Source organism: Colossoma macropomum, unplaced genomic scaffold, assembly GCF_904425465.1.
Source record: "Colossoma macropomum unplaced genomic scaffold, Colossoma_macropomum, whole genome shotgun sequence".
Classification (NCBI taxonomy): Eukaryota; Metazoa; Chordata; class Actinopteri; order Characiformes; family Serrasalmidae; genus Colossoma; species Colossoma macropomum.
This window is the reverse complement of record NW_023494791.1, coordinates 15,511,560-15,532,884: the sequence shown is the minus strand read 5'-3', so window position 1 is coordinate 15,532,884 and position 21,325 is coordinate 15,511,560. Positions and strand designations below refer to the sequence as shown.

The 21,325-nt window shown below is 40.4% G+C and overlaps 1 protein-coding gene across 5 annotated transcripts in view; it reads right to left on the bottom strand.

Moving 5' to 3' along the window:
* Positions 1–407: 407 nt before the first annotated feature.
* gbf1 (golgi brefeldin A resistant guanine nucleotide exchange factor 1) overlaps positions 408–21,325 on the bottom strand; it is a 66,932-nt gene continuing 46,014 nt past the window's right edge. For 2 of the 5 annotated variants that reach the window (XM_036574082.1, XM_036574084.1), the window contains 32 exons: positions 19,349–19,493; positions 18,492–18,712; positions 17,183–17,351; positions 16,865–17,076; positions 16,670–16,768; positions 16,359–16,553; positions 16,055–16,244; positions 15,314–15,454; positions 15,109–15,197; positions 14,698–14,900; positions 13,696–13,819; positions 12,909–13,034; positions 11,825–11,907; positions 11,454–11,690; positions 11,159–11,252; positions 10,849–11,025; positions 10,570–10,634; positions 10,350–10,476; positions 10,155–10,226; positions 9,912–10,006; positions 9,666–9,819; positions 9,115–9,340; positions 8,834–8,982; positions 8,334–8,583; positions 7,091–7,281; positions 5,421–5,571; positions 4,979–5,109; positions 4,786–4,887; positions 4,455–4,568; positions 3,066–3,243; positions 2,746–2,910; positions 408–2,533 (listed from right to left, as the gene is read on the bottom strand). In XM_036574082.1, the coding sequence (XP_036429975.1) occupies positions 2,280–2,533; positions 2,746–2,910; positions 3,066–3,243; positions 4,455–4,568; positions 4,786–4,887; positions 4,979–5,109; positions 5,421–5,571; positions 7,091–7,281; positions 8,334–8,583; positions 8,834–8,982; positions 9,115–9,340; positions 9,666–9,819; positions 9,912–10,006; positions 10,155–10,226; positions 10,350–10,476; positions 10,570–10,634; positions 10,849–11,025; positions 11,159–11,252; positions 11,454–11,690; positions 11,825–11,907; positions 12,909–13,034; positions 13,696–13,819; positions 14,698–14,900; positions 15,109–15,197; positions 15,314–15,454; positions 16,055–16,244; positions 16,359–16,553; positions 16,670–16,768; positions 16,865–17,076; positions 17,183–17,351; positions 18,492–18,712; positions 19,349–19,493 (4,929 nt within the window). In that variant the 3' untranslated portion in view covers positions 408–2,279. Of the gene's footprint in view, positions 2,534–2,745; positions 2,911–3,065; positions 3,244–4,454; positions 4,569–4,785; positions 4,888–4,978; positions 5,110–5,420; positions 5,572–7,078; positions 7,282–8,333; positions 8,584–8,833; positions 8,983–9,114; positions 9,341–9,665; positions 9,820–9,911; positions 10,007–10,154; positions 10,227–10,349; positions 10,477–10,569; positions 10,635–10,848; positions 11,026–11,158; positions 11,253–11,453; positions 11,691–11,824; positions 11,908–12,908; positions 13,035–13,695; positions 13,820–14,697; positions 14,901–15,108; positions 15,198–15,313; positions 15,455–16,054; positions 16,245–16,358; positions 16,554–16,669; positions 16,769–16,864; positions 17,077–17,182; positions 17,352–18,491; positions 18,713–19,348; positions 19,494–21,325 lie in introns of all 5 variants that reach the window. The other 3 variants (XM_036574083.1, XM_036574081.1, XM_036574080.1) reach the window with 2 other exon arrangements.

Below are 21,325 nucleotides of genomic sequence, written 5' to 3'. Positions count from 1 at the left end.
GAAACAACTGCTTCGTGACATGAAGGCGAAGTTATAATGCATAGCAAATCACTATTGTCAGAACAAAACCTGTAACTTTACAGAAGGAAAAAACCTACTTTACTTCTAATGTAAGTCAATGGAACCAGACTTTTTTCTAGTAATATTGGGCCGTTTCTTTTGGTCCATCATAAAATTACACATAATGTAAAGGGCAACAGGCATTTTCAAATTATATCAAAAACTGAAAAATGACTAAAACTGAGACGCAAGTTTTTGTTCCGACAGCAGCGAAATGTATTGCTAATATTGTTAAATGTGTTGCAACAGTGTTTGAATGCAACGGTGGTATCAGTGGAGAACAGAAGTACTCTGGCTCAATATAGCTGTGTAGTGTATGTTAGCTTTGTTACACACATCACCACACAAACTGTTTACCATATATTTATTACACTGTAAAAAGTACATTTTATTCATATATACAGATTTCATGTAATTCACTGTTGACTATGGAATTAGTGCCTGATTTTTCTAAAATGCAGTACAATAAAAGCACATTTAACTTTACAGGGGGAGGAAAAAAAAAGATTCCTGAATGATTCAGAACTTTAGCTGCTTGAGAGATTTTGTCTTGGTTATTCCAATTCAGTACCCATGTACCGTAAGAGGACGCAACCAAGCAAACTGTTGTAACTGTTGAAGTATTTCTCACTCATAATGGAAGGCTCAGCTTTGAACAGGCCCTGGTTAGCCTATCCCATAATGAAGCTAAAGACTTTGGCTGTTTAGGTTCTTACAAAAAAAAGAGCATTTAGCTGTACGGTGATTGGAAGTTCTGCGTCCTTCTGTTCTGATATTCAGACGCCACACACTGTGTTCAGGACTTGAATTAAAGATCAATCCAGCCTGTAAATGTCCAGGAAAGTCCAGAGTGAAGACAGCTCTCCCATCCATCTTTATCTTTGGAATAAGGGGTACAATAATGAGGAGTCCCTCCATGTAAGAACTTATTTCATAAAACCTTGAGTGTGTTCTGCACTCCCGCCTCCTCATTTATATGCAGTGAACCATTTTTTGTTCTTATGTTTTCTTTTTAAAGATTCCTAGTGGTCTTTAAAACCGAAATGGTTAAACTTTGAATTACACCAATATGAGAAATATAAACTAATGCACAACGTGACCTCAATACTGTACTTAATTCACATAATCTCTTTAAGACCTATCAGGAGTAAAAAACAATGTGATAAAACCCGACATGCAGATTTCTGCTGAAAGCACATTCAGTCATTTAAGCCAACTTAGACTCAACATAGGAACAACTCTGGAATGTTCTAGATGTGCGAGTTCATCGAGTACATTTTTCATGAAGACCAAAAAAAATAAAAAAATAAAAAAAAACCCAGATCATCTTTGCCACTGGGATCAATCAGAGGAGAAAATATTAAATCACTAGTTAATCCTCAAAACGACAACTTCTTTTGGGGAAACCATTTTGATTGTAGATGTTTTCCAAATGAAACGCGTGGTTTGCATTTCTGAAGTTACAATGCCATGGTCTATGCAGAGCACAGTATAGTTATGTCAAAGCCTAAGAAATCAAATATTTGAAAAAAATATAAATTATGTTGTTTAAATTCTTACTATACAGTTAAAGTGATCTTGAGTGGTGTGATGGAAAGTTAGTGCTAGGCCATTTCTAAGGTATTCCTCACACAGTGCAGTCTGTATACCCCAGAAATGAACATATTTCTATCTGTAAATCCTATTTAGTACACATTATGCTGAACCTAAAGCAAATAAATTATTTTATATGATTTCTGTCAAAGTAAATTTCAGGAGTAATCTGAAGCACTGTAGTAATAATATATTAAATCTGCCCAAAAGGGTAGAAATACTCTAAGTTAATCCTGAATCAGTGGTGGTCTGGTCTCATCACTGTAGATCAGTCCTTCATATTCCAGTTGTGCATGCCTAGTCTGAATAAATATTATCTGTGCAAACTGGATCAATAAAGGACATTAACTTCAACAGCACTGGTGTAATATACCTTTGTGTGGGCATGTTTTTAGGGAGGAAATGAGGGGCATGCGAATCTCTCTTTCTCTCTCTCTCTCTCTCTCTCTTTCTCTTTAGCTCTCCATTTCTCTTCCCAAGTCTTGGCTCGATGTATTTTATTTAGTTTGGGCTGGTCATGAGGCAAGCAGGAGAATGTTAATGCAAAGAGAGCGCAATGGTGTGGTACGCTCTCAAGTCCTCCGGTATCCTCCTCCTCTAGAGGCAAAAGGCCAAGCTGGAGTGTTCTATTTGACCTCTGAAGTGTCAGCAGGTTCGGTTGACCGAGGTGGCAGCAGGGGGACGGGTGATGTGGCCTCAATGAGGGCAGGATTTAGAATGATTGGCAAGGACATGGGGGGCACACCCACTTGCAGTGGAGAGGCTAAGGGCTGGAGTATTAGAGGAGACTGGCTAAGTGGAGGCGGGGACTCAGAGGAACTCTTTACTGAAGAGGGCGCAGGTGGAGTGGAGGGGGGCACTGGAGATGATCTATCAGTTCCTGTAAGAATTTGAAAGAAAAGCCAAGTAAGCAGTAGGCATGTGGTACAAGGACTCGTGCTCACATATTTAGCAACTCATGTAAAGCTGACCAACCACAAACACATGCATAATGGTCCAGTAAGTATACAGAACACATCACAACATTCTGTCTAGCACTGTTCCTCTAAGTATGCCATAGGATACATCGGGACAGCACTGCTCCAAGCTCACCGTTGGCACTGGGTGTTGGCATGTCCTGGGGTGATGCAGGTCTGCTGGGGGTCTTTGGCTCTGTAGGGGCTGCTGGCACTGGTGCAGGAGCTGGCACAGGGGAGGATGCAGGAGAAACGGGAGCGAGAGGTGGAGTAGGTTCTACAGAAACACTAGGGACAGGCTCTGTATACATTCAAGGCACAAAAGAATAGAGTACATCAGGCGGAAGGTCCCAATAACCATAAACATACAATTGTACACTTGAGGTCAAAAGCATAGCGAAGGGACAGAATGTTACAGATTCTGAAGTGAATTCTGTGAAATACGTGTACTGTTACCTGGCATGACTGCCTGTTTAAAGAGTTCCTCTCGGAGGTGGGGCAGGAAGCAGTCAATCCTTTCCCAGGTGATCTCCCACAGGTCAGAGTAGCCTGTACGAGAGTCTGCACTGTGAAAGATGCCTGCAGTGTCCATCACCAGCAGCATGTTCTTCAGAGACTCAGGAATTGCCTCCAGCTGCACAGACCAGTCAAGCAATTAGTTTTTTAAAAAACAAAAGTACTACAAATACGCAATATATATATACAAATAAATACTCAATATACACAAGTATGGCTGCACACATACCTGAATTCTGTATTAATGCACCAAGACAGTAAAGACCATTGTGCTCATGGGACAATCTTTGACTACTGTGTTGCTTGGCAAGTACAGCCTATGGTTAACAAACTATACTAATTTATAAAAGCAATAAGCCATGAGAGGCTCTTGCACACTAGATGCTTTACATCCACCAACACATCCTACCTGTGGTAAAATGACTGCAAGGCATGAGGCTTATTACTATACACAGGTGTTTATTTACACAGCAGTCAGTCAGGAATATCCTACTTTTTGGCCCAGGAAAACTACAACCATCACTTCACTAATTTCCTGTTATTGGCCATCTCTTCTTCTCTTCCCAACATGTTTCACAGATGAAGTGACAAGTTTTGGTTCAGAATCAGTTCTTTTTCTCTAGACTTTCCTCATTGCATCACTCTGGAACAGGTTCATTTTTTATCTCATCTGTCCCCAAGACCTCTCTTTACCTCCCCTTTACACCCACCCACCCACCCACCCACCCACCCCCACACACACACACACACACACACACACACACACACACACACACACACACACGTATACCTACAGTTGAGTTGTGTGAAAAAACACTCTCCGAGCTGAATTATGTTTTGATTTTCTAAGTGAAAAAAGTTAACACAGCAAACAAATATGCTCCATAACTTTTTTTACAGCCCACAATTTATGATTTATTTTGTTCCAATAAGTTAAATTCAGCAAATATACTGCAACTGTATATTTAAAAAGTGCACAGGTGTTCTCTATCGAGGATGTGTACCTATTTTCACATCGAAAAGCAACGAAACATAATTTGACTGGGGTGCAATTTGGCATACAAGTGCACATAGTTCTATGTATAAAAGGGTTGTAATTCCTATACAGTTCACCCAATGCAGATACATTCAATTAAAGCTGACAATCTGTACTTTAACTTCAGTGAGTGTTTCACTTCAAACCAAATCTGAATTAATGCTGACATTCTGCACTTTAACCACAAAGTCACAGATTTATTTCAAATCCAATTGGCACTGTCTATTTACTTACATACTGTATGTGGTACAACACTAAGAAGAGCTGACAGTGTGACTTAATAAATTTCTCACCAAGAGGTCACTGGAGCCAGCATGCATGTACTTGTCCATGAAGTCTAGGATAGTGAGCCAGAGAGCAGCAAACGTGGGCAGAGAGAGCAGGGGTGAAAGATGCTGGAGGAACACCTGAGAAGGCCAGCACATCAAACATCCAGAGGTTTCAGTCTTTACAAAAAAGAACTCAAGCAGCAGCCCTTGGTTAACGAGGTTAACAGAAATATTCAACAAAACATGACAATGTGCATTTGATCTCTAAACGCTCAGACTGTACGTGCATCATTGATAAGATGCTTTGGGGAAAAGACAAATAAATGAATGAAAATGCTTATAAATAAGATCAGACCTTGGAAAGCAGTGTGCAAGCCCTCATTCTGGTCTCCTCCATGCCCCCAACGTCTGCTGGGCTGATGTTGTCTAGGAGTTTAGTCAGCAGCGGAAACAGGACCTGTGACAGAAGGGTTTTAGTTTTTGAGGCTGCACAAATTCCTGTGTAGTTAACCTACATGTAATTATCATGTCACACGGGATTGGCTGACCTTGTTGAAGCAGGATTCCCACTCTACAGCGTCCAATGTTTGCAGATCGTGTACAAGTAGCGCCCTCTGGAGGTAGGTGAGAGCCTGCATGCGGACTTGTCTTCTAGCATCACAGCACAGCCAGGCCATACCTGCAGGAGTCACGTCAGTCATTTATTCTGCTTGTCTGTAATCTGTAATGTGTGTGAATCTTTTTGTGTATTATTGATGCTGTGAAGTATTATACATTTTCTGTGCACAAATCTCAGATTTTGCTTATTCTGGGATGCCTAGCTTTGTTTCTGAAAATACTCCAGGACCAAAGTTACACATCCTGGTTCTGATGCCTTGTTCTGAAAAGATATCTTGAAAATAACAAATATCTAGTCATATATTTTATGTTTAGATTCACATTTATAAAGTGCCCTTGTTACTGGCCATGTAAGAGTGTTGTATGTTTGACCTTGGAGCAAAGGACACCAGCAGCTGGACCAGAGCGTCTGAGAGTCGGCCTCAATCTTTCTGCCGCCAGCCTCCAGATGGCGCTGTTCTTCTGCCCAGGAGCTGTAGATACTGGCTGCTCGTGTGTGCAGCGTGTGCATCAAATCTAACAGCTACAGAAGAAATGCACATGGCATTAACCACAAATCACTAGTTCTTCCATTATCACTGCATGGCCTAAAATAAATAAATAAATAAATAAATAAATAAATAAAATACAACACCATGCACATAGGAATGAATGGAATACATCTACTGTTTTGAACCAGTGGGTAAAGGGGGATGGAACTGAAATTGGAACATGACCATGAAACACATCATGAAACAAAAATCTAATGCGTGAAATACTACACTGATTAAACTGCACTATAATGGTGCCCCTTCATATTTACAGTTTGTGTTCCTACCGTCTTAAGAATCTAACAGCCCTTTCAAGAATATTAGGTTTTAGAGACAGAGGCAGAAATAAGTATGTTTATCATTGAGCAGGAAAACCTAGTGGTCCAGAGTACTGAATCATTTGAATAAAGAGCATATCCTTTTAATCATTAAAACAGGCATTTTAAGTAACGGTTCAGACAAAAATCTAATTTATACAATTTTCCACTTATCCGAGGTACAGTCAATCAAGTGTCCAAAATTGCTTCTTTAGTTTTAAACCAGAACTACAAGGCTAACAAAACTAGAAGTCAATAGTCACCCAAATCTTTTTAATAAATACATCCCCAAAACTTCTCAACACGCTCAAGTCACATCCAGGTCTTCACTAAAGTCTCACAGACTTGTTAATGTGGTTAGGGAGACAGTATGACTATCTGTGCAAAATAAACTATAAAATTGAACAAAACTTCATAGTGTGTCTACATGCTATGGACTGCTATTTTAGACAACAAGTGTGTTGTGCCAAATCTCACCTCTCCTCTGGATGCAAGACATCAAGCAGGCATATGGACGCTATAGATTATGTTCATGATTCCTGTTGTTTCTTTTTATAAACAACAGTAACGCTTGAATTTTAATACTTGAAACAAAAATGTAAAAATCAGAAACAGAAATCTCGATTTAGTGTCCATGTGCATGCACAAATGCATGCATGTGAGGGGGAGTCATTCTGCTAAAACAGCTGCTCACAGTGTTTAGCTACAATTTTGTTCCTTTGTATAGTTCACAGTCATAATGTCTTTTAAACCATTTAAACAAGTCTGCATGTCCTTAATGAAGACCTGGGTGCACACTGAGCAGGTTGGAGAAATTTTGGGGATGCATTAACAAAACAAGATTTGGGTCACTACTGGCTTTTAGTGTCTGCCTCACAGGTCCAGCTCTAAACTAAAGATGCAAAATTTGGACACCAAATGTGTCTTGGCTTATCTATTACATCTGAGGTAAGTGGAAAATTGTGTAAATGTGATTCCTTAAAAAAATACAAGAGAATGTTTAGAGCAGATCATTAGCACTGACGTCACTCTTTCTGAATTTGAGTGGCTACTGAAGGAGGAAAAACGACAAGCGACACCCTCATAACCCAAAGGCCCATTGCCACCCTGCAACTCAAAAAGCCCAGCAGCAGGCATGATGACAGACAGGTAGAGGTAGTAGGGAAAGGGCTGCGGTACTTACGTCCTGACTAACCTGTAAAGACACCGTGTGGTAGCTAGCTGGCACACCCTCATCTTCCTCGTCGTCACTGTGTGAACGCGAAGGCCGCTGACTGGTGGGTTTAGTTCGCCGGGAAACTCCCTCTTTCTCTCGAGGCTTTTTCCGTAGCCGACTAGATTTAGAGTCATATTTGTGGCTCTTCTTTTTCTCATGGGTACGATAACCTATGAGAGCAACACGTCAAGTGTGAGAGAAAAGAGTAAATTCAAACAAACCTTTTTAGCACTTTGTCACCTTGTCTGGTAGTATTTCCTGCCTTTTCAATAATTTGAGGCAGGGGAACATCTCCTTCTTTTATCTTTCATCAGCAATACATTTCATTAATAGCAGGGCTGTCTTGGAAGTACATCAAAATATTTTTTTTTCTGCTTCCTGTGGGCAGAGGACAAAGAGTACCTCTACTGCCTGCTCGCAGTAGTGTTTCCATTAGCTGCACCACAGATTAAAACTATGTGCTTTGATCAAGCCGCCTTCACAGTGAGCTTGTAAAGACCTGTTGACAGCAGGTATCTACAAAAGTGCATGGATCCCTCTGACCAATGAAAAGGCCATGTCTAATGGCACAGGCAAAAAGTGCTGAATGAGTCTTAACTAAGCCTGCTGAAGATAGCTGGATTGAGAGACTGAGGAATAAATGGACTGGGGGCATACAAGTCAGGCAGTTAGATTGCCCCGAGTTAAATGACTCACCCTTAGAGCACAGCTTAAGGTACCCCATCAAAGAGTTTCCAGACACTGACACATCCAATTACAGTGCTACAGAACTGAACCACACTAAGACTCCCTAATCCCACAGGAGTCAATCTGCACATATGAGGCTTGAAAAAAAGGCCATGTTGAAGGTTGGTTTGAAATGAAACCAGAGGAAATAGAATTATGATGTCAGGCCAGAGTAAGACAGCACAAGTTTTTAATTATCTATTCCCACTGAGACCCTTTTTAAGGAAGGGTGCTGAACTCCCTGAGGCAACACCTGTTTGAGTGGGATCCAAAGCCACGCTGTCCGGGTTAAACAGCAGGCATCAGGAAGTGTATTTTTTTCATGGTATAAAATTAATATTTTTATTGTCTGTATCTACGAATGCAATATGCATGCGCTGTACTGAATAAAATGATTTAACCATAGACACACTGACCACCTTATCTTTTAGGTGTATTTTGAGTGTGACATAACACCGATGCCGATGTGTAGCTACAAGTCAGAAGACATACTAACCTCCATTAAGACTGGCCTCCACAAACACTCGAATGGCTTTAACACAGAGCTCAAAGTTCTCAGGGGTGACATGTGCAGCGTCGCGTACAATGAAAGAGAGAGACTCCACACACTTGATGAGGGACTTAGTGTCATGCAGGCCCATATCCTGACCCAGGGTTAAACTATACTGGTTAATCGGAGGGGGAGTTTGGGGCTTGGAGCCTGGAGCAACTAGCGCCTTATTGCCGTCCAAGTCATCTTTACCCACCTACAAACACAAACAGACACATGAGATGTAAATAAATCTTTGTTAGTTCTTTTATGAACTGCCTTGTCCATTCTCAGAAAAACTACAGTACAAAAGGATGCCTAAACAATGATGCATGCTACAACATTAGATAGTAAGATAAATAAATTAGAGAGATTTGGAATAGAGTTTTTCAGGCATTCAAAGATGTATGAGCGTGCTATACGATTAAGAACTAAAAATTAGAGGTGGGCAGTGTGTGTTCACTCACCACCAGCCATCCCACGTCGACATCTGTAGCAGATCGGGGTATTCTGGACTTGCCATGCTCAGTGTACACCTCAGAGTCTGAAGTATAACCCCTGTCCAGAGTGACTTCACTCTGGTGGTACGAGCTAATTTCACTGTCAGATTGAGCACCTGGAGAACATATGCTTTATCAGTTCAGTTACCACTACACTGTATTAGCTTTGATCGAACTGAAAGACTCAGTGCTCTGAGCTGCAGTATCTATATATTAATCCAACAGAGCAATGTTTTTTTAGTCTTCACCTGTGTCACTGTCTGGATTGGTGCTGGTGACTTGCAGGGCAGCTGGAGGTTTGACCCCAGCTCCAATGCACTCCAGCAGGGAGAAAAGTGTATACCAGTCATCAGTGCAGTGAATGTTGGCAGCATTGGTTTTAAGCAGCTCATGGAGACCGTAGGCCACCTCTCGACTGACCCTGGACAACACGTGAGGCTTCATCATTAACAGCAGGCGTAGAGATAACAGGACCTGTAAGCACCGAAGTAAGCAGGCATATTACAAGAGCATAAGAATGATTACTAGCCTATGCAATAGAGATATTACACAGAGCTGCAATATCCAAACGAGCCCCCTAATGCATTATAATTTTCACTGTGTGCTGTGATCCTGACCAACCACAGCTCCACATGAGTGTTTCTGTGCATGTTGTGGAGAATCAAGGTATTCAAGTAGCCCAATAAGAGTAAATTATTTGGTATGCAGACCTATCTTTGATTCAATAATGCGAATGCATATGTATCAGCATAATTGTAAGACATGCATGTTGTTTATATTGTGCAGCCCCTGGGTATACCTGTGAGCTGATGTCCTCTCGGCGCAGCAAGCGTATAGCGAGTCTCAGCAGTCCAACTACAGCTCTCTCCACCAGGAAGCAGCTCTCATTAGCATGAACACAGAGGTGATACAGATGGTCGCGTACAGTCTGCCACACACATGATACTCTGTCCCTGTAAGCACACAGACGCTGTTAGACACAAGACAAGTCCTAAAACAATACTCTCTTTTCCTCACCTCAGATTTTCCAATAGTGCTACTGTACCTGTTTTCCAGAACGATGCGGAGCAGCATTTCCAGACAGAAAGCAGCATCTTCTTCATCATATGTCTCTTCATCCGGAGTCACTGAGATCAGAGCCTGGCACAAAGGGGTGAATTGGTAAATGCATGAGTAAATCAACATCTCGGACAAAAGCTGTAACTTTACAGATTGAAGAATTTAATCCAAATCAACAATATCAGAAACAATGGCTAGTAATGGAGAAATAGGGATAAATATGTCTCACTTTCATGAGCTCCTGTAGAGATTCCAGTTGTAGGAACTTGCTCTCTGTGATCAGTTTCTCTGGGTCACATTGCTGTCAGAAAAAAAGAGCGTAAAAGAAATCTAAATGTTTACCTTGCAACAGCATTACAGAACACTATGTTTTTCATTATATATCTACAGCATACTGCTAAAGTGAGGTGCATGGTTTATAGACCTTAATACACAGCAGGGCAGCCTGTTTAGCCTCCTGATTCTCAGTTGAGGGGCCCCGCAGTCCTGACTGTTCTGCTCCACCACTCAGTGTCAACCAGTTAACAAAACTCAACACTGCTGACTCTCCCCTAAAAAAAGGTTGGAATGGAAGAATGAAATTCAGTAGGCTTACAGAGCCTTGGTCGTAGTTAAATGTAATACAAGGGTATGAAATATTTTACCTGTTTGATGGCGTCTCCTCACGCTGTAGAGAAATCTTTCCATTAGGTTCCACAAAGTCCTCAACCTTTGAATTAAAGAGGAGATTTTTGTCCTTTGGCAACTTTAAACATATCTATTCATTTCTACAGCAGGTGGCAGTGTAACACATTTTTACAAAATCCACACATGTAAAAAAAACATAACTCCTTCAGTGCTCTTCGGAACATTACACCTACGCAGTTACAGCAGTGTGGGTCTCCTTATGTATAAAGAATCTATGATAAGTGTTCTTCTCTCACCTCTACCATGGGCTTGGGTAAGAGCTCAGCCCTGAAGAGCTGAAGCATAGCATCCATGATGTTCTTCCAGCCCTCTCGCAGTATATCACCATGACGATGGGCAAGGTTAAAGACCGTCTTTGCTGCTACTTGAGCCTTGCCGTTGCTGCCAAACACTGTGGGCAGGTTCTCTACAGACTAGACACACAAAACAACATGTGTCTCAAACACAGTAGGGATGATTTTACATGTGGAGATGAGCTCAGCTCACTCTAAAGGTGCCAGATCTCACCACTTAAGACACCTGTCACTCATATGACACTGGTCTTACCTCACTGCTGAGCGTGGTAAACTTGCAGAGTGAGATGATTAAATTATCAAACACATCGCTGAAGCCGTAGTGCGCTGAAATCATGGCACATTTCCTGGAATGGGTAAAAATCACAATATTACTGTTGTGTAAACATTGGAACTAGGCATAATGTTTAACTGCAAATGCACTTTGTGTGGAAAAACACCTGGTGTGAGATAAGCCATTTGATAATCATGTACTCTTTAGTTTGGCAGTTCATTTATGATTAACGATTCTTCAGTGCTTCAACTTGAACTCAAAAGCAAGCCTCTACCTGAAGCCTGCAATGGCTTTTTGAATGATTGTGTCCTCCAGGCTCTTGTCAAATACATAAGAGAGGGCAGCGATGGTTGGGCCCCAGGTCATGGTGAACAGATCGTGATCATAGCTGCCCGCGGGCACGTGGAGGAAGATGCCTTCAGAAGTGGCCCCTCTGTGCAGCAGCACACTCCACACATAGTTCTCCTTTACCAGCCCTGTCTGCTCATCAGGCATGACAATCTCTTCATTCCTGCAGGACAGCCACGCACAAAAGTTTTATGAGGTAATAAAAAAGATTTGAAGTCAATTTGAAGTCAATAACTAAAGAAATGCAAAAGTGCAACAATACCCAGTAATCAAATAAACAGTATTTGATTGCCTTACTTGATAGCATTGTAGATATCTTCCAGCATGTCCTGATCAAAGTCTTCACCGCCATTCACACCTTTCAGATTCTTCTTGAATTGCTAGACAAACCAAAAAAAATTTTAAAAAGGAAGAAATAGATTAAAATTCCTTCATTCCCACTAATTACAGGAACATCAACCTCCTATCGCCTTTCAAATCCAATAATGGGTCTTGGGTTTACTGCTGTAGGGGTCCCTTAAGTGTTGGTGTTGGGCAGACTGGTCTAAGGCCAAACTCAGCTCAAATAAACACACACATATCCGCTGCTGAGTGATGGCATTAGGCCACTGTTTTACTGCATGCCTTCTTAATGGCAGGTAAAGCAAGATCCCTTGGGAGAGGGATGAACAGAAAGAGAAATAAACAAAAGAGTAAACAGAGGGAATGAGGGGGAAGGGCCAGCTGGGGCTGAGGTTTTCATATCGGAGCCCTGGTCCAGACATTCACTATAGCTGCTTTAGAGACGAGACAGCTGGACTCACACTGTCAGCCAAACAGCACCGTGACCTCTCAGCTTCAAGAGCTCCACTTTCACTCTGAACTCTCTCCTTCCACTTATCCCTAAAGTATGCAGCATGAATATCTGAGGATTGGGTTCCAAGTGGTCTTGGTGCACCTCTACAACCTTTGTGGATTTTCAGAATGACTGTGGTGCGAAAATATTCTGTAAACACATCTGACTGCAGTGCTAACGTCTTCACAATATATGTTCTGTAAATGTACCATACAGATCTAAAAAAGAAAAAATGTGTATGTGCGTCTGTGTATACACTAACCCCTTCTTCTCAACTGCTGACAGCCCTGATAAATCGGTTATGCAGAATGACCTCATGCAACACTTACTGTAGCTACCAGTTGTTTATGTAGAGACAAGGATGCATAGCATAAATTTATCTTCAACATTAAACCCATGAGGGATAGATATATTATTGTGCCCTTCTATAATAGCCTATGCTTAAGTGTTATGTGATTGTTGACAGTGCCTGCTGTGCAAATCTCTAAGGCGTGTATGAGAAGGCTGACTCAGTCATGTGTACGTGCTGCATGTGTACATCCTCACCTCTATAGTCATGGGGATGTTTTGCTTGCGAACGTTGTGGTTGTGTTGATCCGTATTCAACATAATGACAGCATAGGCCAAGGCAAAGCCAGCATCATTTGTCAAGAAGGGATTGCCGTTCACTTTCTGGACACAGAAAATAAAGAAATACTATGGACACAGTAAAATATAAATATGTAACATCTACACTAAGAGTAAAAATAAACATGCGTAAAGATGTGCTCACTCTGTAAATGTCAGACAGAGAATCCATTCTCGCTACAATAAAGTATGGGACCAGGGAAGGACACAACCTTGTTCAACTACTGTGTGTGATGATATGAGCTCATTTGCAGTGACTGAGGACTGAGACTAAGAAAAGACATTACTACAAATACTTTCCAGGTCACATAGACAGTGGCCTCCCTTATTTAAGAAGTGCATTCTAAAAGCTCTCTTCAGTGGTTCAGCCTTGTCTCTCACTGCACTATGGTTATGTCATACTTCCCAATGCAACATTTTCCTCTTCCCCGATTACCTGCATGACTAATGGGCCTGTCCCTAATCCCTGCTGGGTTGCTGTTCCATAGCCACTAATTACCTGATGATGGGGCCAGTTGGTCAGGACTGCCTTAGCGTGTGGTAATGGAAGAAGTGTGTGAGCGTGTTCCAATAATTGTGAATGTGAGCGAGATAGCAGCTAACCTACGACCTATTTACAGTATGCATGTGTGTGTAGTGTGTGGGTCTGCTCAAGTGTACCCGTGTGTCCCTGCCAAAGCGAATGTGTGCGTGGCAGCTGACTCACATGCCAGTTGTCAGTGAAGGTTTCCAAAAGCCTCTGAATGACAGGCGCTTCGCCAGGAAGGCGGAAAGCCTCCAGATACAGACGCAGCGCCTCATCTATGCGCAGCCCCTGAAAGGTGAATGTGCTAGGAGAGAAAAAAGACAGATGGCATAATTACACACATGCTTACATTGCAACTGCCAGAACTTAATTCATTTTTTTTTTCAATTCACATCGTCTTAACCACAGCAGAAGTCAGACGATGATGCTGATACTACAAATCAGTGATTTCAGACGAGTGATTTCTTCTCACAGTTTTTGTATATAGTGATGATATACAATGTTGATCAAATTAATTTCTGATCCTAATACCTCTATCAGGATACATCATCTTAAATATTTATCGATGACACAGGATAGCTCCAAACTAATGGTGGGTGATATGGCAAAAATATTGCATTATAATACTTCAAGAATTTTTCATGATACTCATTATGTCTCAATATTTATTTTTTCACACATCTAATAAGTTGGAACAGACATGGTGCCAAAAAAAACATACAATCAAAAAATAAGTACAAATGATTTTACTAAACATTCTACAAATTGCTCTGCACCAATTCTAATTAAACGAGCAATTATGCTCTCGCTGTAGCAAAATATGCAGTTGGTAGATGTTCTAGAAGTACTGATGATATCCTTGATGCACTCAGAAATGCACATTTTGACAAAACTTTTCACAATAACAAAAAAATAAAGTCATAATGCCCAGCCCAACTCCAAATTCAATGCAATATATTTACACATTTAAAACATCAGATGGCAGCACACTGCTTTCATTAAGTATTGAGAAGCAGTTACTGAAAAGCTCCTTAAAGGCAAAGAGCTTGCAGATAATTATCACAATTCCTGAACTTCAATATGCATTATAGTGCAAAGCAGACACCCAAAAGTAAACTGCAATCAGCAGAAACAAATGAGCTCATGATTATTAAAGCTAAAGTCTCTTAACATAATTCTCACTTGACAAAACCGTCGAGCAGCTCCATGTTCTTCCGGTCACTGATAAATTCTCCAATCATCTTTTTGTCCAGGCGGGGGTTTTCTCTAAGCCATTGAGCCACCTCATTGTTGTTCATTGGGCTGCTGAGAAGACCCTTTTCCTGTAGAAACTGGATGCCTTTCTTAGGTTTCTGATTGAATTGCTCAGTGCCTGTGATCAGAAGCTACAAATACAAAAAGAAAACACAAAATCACAAAAAGCTAAACTCCACTGCTTTCATGCTAAAAACACCTTCAAATAAGCAGCTGCTGATAGTGTTGACTTAATTGAGCAAAAAATGTATACATCATTAAGCTGTTTATTCTGTCAAGTAAACAGTTTATCCAATGCGGTTACAGATATATTCCTCTCTACGTGCAAAATTCTGAAACCTTTTTCTTGTTTTTGATGTCCATCAGTTCCTGACAGTCTGGAAGACAGCTGGAAAAACGCTGAGGCTTTTTAGTACTTTTCTTCTCAGCTGAAACATTTGAGGAAAAAAGAGTTACTTTGTGACAAGCAATACAACTGTTATGAGACAAATATTTATCCTCAAATGACTACAGTATACATTATGCTGTACAATAATGACAGTACCGGATTCTGTTTCCTCCTGATCTTGCCTACCCAGTCTCATCTTTTCTGCCATCAGATGCCCACTGGTTGGGGGGCATATTGGTGACACATCAGACTCCACTGTAGTCTGCCCATTTGAACTAGGTACAGCCTTGACAGACTCTAAAGATAAGAGGTTTAGCAAAAACAATTCAGAATCACTTTAATACACCAAGTATGTTACACATACAAGGAATTTGTTTTGATGAGTTCACATATGTATAACGTAACACATTAAACAGTCCAGACAAGCAAACAGACCGTTAACACGTATTTAACTAAGGGAAAAATAAATAAAAATACAACAAATAGAATAAAAAATAAAGAACAATAAAAAGCCATGGAGAGGAGCTAAAGAGATGTATGAATTAATACTAAACTACAACATATTAAAAAGATATTGGTGAATGTGGCACATTGTTTCGAATAAGTTTTTTCTTAAATGTGTTCTTGAGAAAAGTCCTAAAGAAAAGTCTACGTTAGATTCATGATGTGTTCTTAAACTGCACAACTGTTCGCACCTTTGTGCTCTTGAGGTCGTGAGTGCGTGTGGATTCTGTTCTTACCTAACAACAAATCTCAAATAAGAAAACACTGGTAAATGTCACAACCTTCATGAAAACTGTGTAAGTGGATTTCAAAAGGAAATTTCTTCTTAAGAACACTTGGTGAATGAGGCCCAATGATTCTGAAAAACACCACACTGATTGTTGGTCTATATACCTGTTGCTGCATTTGTGTTATTGACAGTGGCCTCCCCTTCAACTGTTAATGTTTCTGACTGGTCCTGCTCAGCAGCACTGTTCATCACTTTAGCCTGACAGTGGGCCTCTGTGCTGTCAATGACAGTTAACAACGCTTCAAGTGAGAGAAGATGGGTTGTATAGAGCTGCCCGGACACTGGAAAGGCATTCTGCAAAGAGAGAACAACAGTCTGGTAACCAACAGTCTCGGCAGTCTTGCTAAATTTATCCAGTAAGGGGGCATGTATGCTTAGTGCTGATCAGTTGCCTGAAGGTTGGATCACCTTGGAGAGCAGTTTGGTAAGGTCTTCAAAAAGGTTGGAACAGTAAAAGTCACAATCATAATTAATGTAAAGCTCAGTGACAAAGCTAGGGATTCTCCAGAGTTGCACAATTGCCTCAAGGGCCATTTCCTTCATCTCATAGGGCATCTTTGGGTTCTCTGAGGTAATGATGTCCATTAGCCTCTTCAAGTACATCTGCAGGGGATGGAAAAATAATTGCCTATTTCACATATGTTGTTTTACAACAGCCATGAGCAAAAAGAAATTAAGATTATATTTGTAAAAACTCATTGCATAAGCAGTTTACGTACTTCAAGCTGAAACTTGAGATGTCCACGCATGCTCTCAAAGAGCAGAAAGCAGACTCGTATAGAAGCAGCATACAAATTCATTCGGTCCACACTCAATAACTATAACAAAAAGAGCAAAATATGGTTGAGCATCTTTTTATGAGGTGTAAATACATACACAGATTTACAAAAGAAAACTCTAGAGAAAAGCCAAACCTGAATGAGATGTCTGCAGAGCTCATCTTTGACTAGACCCAGCAGTGACTGATAGGGAGCAATGTGTGCGGCCTCCAGGGCCACGTTCAGCAGTTGCAGGCCCATGTGCATCATCACATCTGAATTGTGACGGTCATGAGGGTTAGTGAGTGAGATGAGAAAGCGGAAGAGCTCTCTCAAACAGGGCAGTCCGTAAGGGATCAGAGCAGCTCCTGATGGAAATAAAACTATGTAAGTACATTTTTTTTAAAACGCATTTGCTAATCAAACTAAATCACAAAAGAATAGAGCTGACAACAAGTTGAGCAGATAGTGTACCCTCTTTCTGAGTAGACTGTGTGAAGCGCACTCCTCTGGGATTAACATAGTCCATGTCATGCACCGATGCAGAGTCAGACTGTTCTGCCAGCGAGTCTCTGTCCTCCAGCACCTCAGGAATAGACTCCACTGAGGCAGACTGAGTACGTTCCACCTGCCTACCCTCACACTGTCAACAACAAACCACAGCACCGACCTTCAGTAACTCTCATATAGGAAAGATTTTAGGATTGCAATGATTACTTGATAAACTTGATTATTACTCAACGATGTCAATTAAAAAAAAGTGTACCAATATATTATCTTATAGCTGATAAGCTGCTTATTTATAAACTCTGTAATGTTGATATGAGACACATGGTCATTCCATCAAATTATAAAAAAAAACTACAAGTGCTGGGAACAATATGGTTTCCACTGCTACACCATAAAAGAGGACATCACTTGTCACATAGAGGAGGTTTTGAATGATGGCAGTGACAAAGAAAAGGGACAAAAAAGATATAATACTTAAATGAGTTGTAACCTTAAAACATTTAACAAGTTTGTATCATATCGCTGTTGTTGGAAGAAAACCTTGTATCTCCAAAATGATAGCTTTACAGTAGAAGGAAAAAACCTACTTCACTTCTAACGTAAGTCAATTGAACCAGACTTTTTTCCAAGTAATTTTGGGTCGTTTCTTTTGGTCCATTCTTCGTGAAATTTACACACAATGTAAAGGGTAACAAGCATTTTCAGATTATGTCAAAAACTGAAAAACGACAGAAATGGAGATACGAGAATTCCTTTCGACAGCATTGATACATTAATATTAATCATTTTGTGCAGATAAGGCCGATTCAGCGCAGGAGCAGTTTTGTTAAAAGAGAAATCTACTGATTTTTTACGCAAACTTTCTGTGTAGTTCAGTCATTAAGATGGAAACAAAGTTATTCATAGTGGTTTGACATGAAATGGCGCACTACAGAGAAATCCACAGGCTTGAATTTCTCTATGTTGGTGGTGACAGGGACCAAAGATCGCAATATGTTTTAGGCCAAAACCTGTAAAACAATGTCACAGACATCATGCAGCATACTTCATAACCATTTTATGTAATATCTTTCTGTGAGGTAGCCTTTAGAGGCATTTAACTCTTTAGACATCTGGTTCACCACCACTGTGAACAATTTTCACTCTAATTTCTCTAAAATGAACCGTTTCACGTCAATCCTCTCTGAACTCTCCTTTTGTTTACAATTATTTATGTACAAATTTAAATAAAACGGTGGAATTCCCTTTTAAGAGTCACTGGTTGGAGTTTTACCTGTGAGTCCAGCTGGCCTGGCTCAGTGTTGGGTGCTGTGCCTGGAGTGGTGGCTGTGGAGCTGATCTGCTCCAGGTCTGTGAGGTCTTCTTTAGAGGTGGTCTTTGAGCAGTTATACAGGCCACTGTCTGTAGTAGGGCTGGAGATGGAGGAAGCTACGCTGTCAGACGCAGGCAGACCTGCAGAGCCACTACTCTGTTGCTCAATGAAGGGCACTCCACCTAGAGGCATACACAGGTGCAAATTTAATTCTCAGGTTCTTTTTCTTAACTAAGAATCAAGTTAATGGTTTAAAATGGTGTTTCTGGAGGTCTACAGCACTGCACAGTTTAGTGCTTTCTCTGCTCTCAGACACTCACTCACTTACTGACAATGGCTTTCATTAAAAACAATTTAGCCAGGCTGAACTATGAGCCATGAACAGGGCTTGGTATTGTTAAAAAAAAATTCAGATACTGATGACAATACCTTGATTTGGAAACCAATTCCTGAACAATATTTTTTTGCCCTTTAACTTTCTTTTAAATATTAAAGATAAGAGTAATAATAATAAAAATCTTGTATCTCTACATCTATAGTAAAAATCCAGTTTTTAAAAAGAAAATTACTTCCCGTTTTGTACACATCTTCATATGATTTTTTTTGCATTAATTCATTTATTAAAAAACATTTCAGTCACAGCATCTACCCAGCGGTGCTGGATTTTAAACAGTACTTGGGGTGCTGGTATTTGTTGAGTGCTGGAGTAAAGGTATAATGAGATTAAATTTCTGCATGAAATAAAAAGTACATTAAGTGTTAGATAATAAGTATTCCTTCTTCTCCTCTCATAGACACTGACTGACCCAGAGGTTTACCTGAGAGGTTGTTGCTAAGAGTGGTAAGCTGAGCTTGGTCCATCTGTCCTGAGGGGCTGCGGACCATGTGACGAGAAGGCCGAGGAGAACGCTTCTGCTTCTTCCACTTGGACGATTCACTCATTCCACCAGCGCGCATCTTCAACTGGAAAACACAGCAAATCATTTAAGGTAAAACACATCATGCCAGACTGCTGAACACCACACAATGCCAGTACTTTCATTTGAAAAACACTCCACATGCACTCAAATAAGCATCATCTGGGAGCAGTTCTGAGATGACAGCATAACTTAACTAATAAGATAAGAACAGGCACCCATGCAGACATGTGCAGCACCTCAGGCTTATGAAACATTATCTGTGGTATACCTAGTTGAAGGGAACTATTGCATAATAATTAATTCTACAAAATTACATTACATAAATTCATTTTAGAAAAATTGCACTTTATAATCACCTGCTGCAAGGCCAGTGGCAGTAAGAGTAGTAGCCTACTACTCTTGTGCTTAAATAAAGGAGAACTCTACCTATTTTTCCATTTTTTGCATAATTTAGTTGTTGAGATGTACACAAAGTCATTCAGGGTGGTTTGATATGATATGGTTCACTGTAGAGAAATTAACGATTTGGATTTGTTTACAGCAGTGGTGATAGCAACCAGCAGCCGTGATGTCTACAACGCAAATATATATCCATCTTATTTACTGAACCATTATGACTCTGTAAGGTCCTCTAGAACAGAGCATTTAATTTAAGACCATTATGAATGAAGTTGTTCACATCTTAATGATTTAATTATGCAAAAACTTGTGAAAAATGAGTGGAATTTCCCTTTAAATAATCACCATCTAGCCAGCATCCAACTCAAAACAAATTTATAAACCCCACTTCAATAACATCTGCTTTGTAAAGCCTCTTTTGCATGGTCTTAACATCCTTCAGCATATAAGACTGTGTCTAAGAAAAATGACATTCCCAAATAAATTAATAATTAAAGCAGTCAAAAGTTTAGACACCTACACTTAAAGGCTTCTCCTTATTTTTACTATTTTACACTTTTTAGAATAATCATTTACACAAAACAACAAAATATTCAACAAAGAAGGAACACAGTGACCTTTGTATTTCAGATTCTTCAAAAAATCTAGAAAATGTATAAAGCTGCTTGAGAGAATCCCAAGAGTGTGCAAAGCTTTGCACACCCATGGCATTCCCTCAAGAAGCTTCATGAGTAAATTAATAACCTCATAAAGCTTCACGATAATGAAAAATACTTGGTCAAACTTTTGACTGGTACTGTACAAAAATAAAATTAGAAATCACATTTGCATCTTCAATATACAACAGAGGAGAGATGTGCAGATTCCTCTGAAGTAACATGTACTAAAGCGGTTCGGATGGGAGAGAGCAGGAAGGTTAGAGGAAAGTACAGTTACTGTTACTGCAATCTCTTCTCCTTACCTGCACTCGCTTGTTTTTCCATAAGATATTGTAAGCCTCGGGAGAGAAGGGGCAGGCCCCAGGATTAGTGGTGAACACACAAGCGCAGAGAGCACAGATGCATGACAGGAGAGTGCATACACAACTACACCATGCATCGGGCAAACGCGCACACACACATCATAATGAATATGACCAGACTGTGGCATTCCACATACATACCCAGACAACACACATGCAACTCCTATGAAGACACATACATACATACAAACACACCCACATCACACATACATATAACAACAACCTCAAACTCTCAAATACACCCTGAAAAAAAACACACACACACACACACACACACACACAAAGGAGAACCCGGTGCATCCTTCAGAGAGAGAAAAAGATCATATTCTACAGTACATACTGTAGACACACATACATTCAGGGTGGGGCACTAACTAAATAACGAAGACAATCAATGCACAGGTTAAACCAAATCACACAGGACAGGAAAAAATGACTGCCAAATAGACAGTACA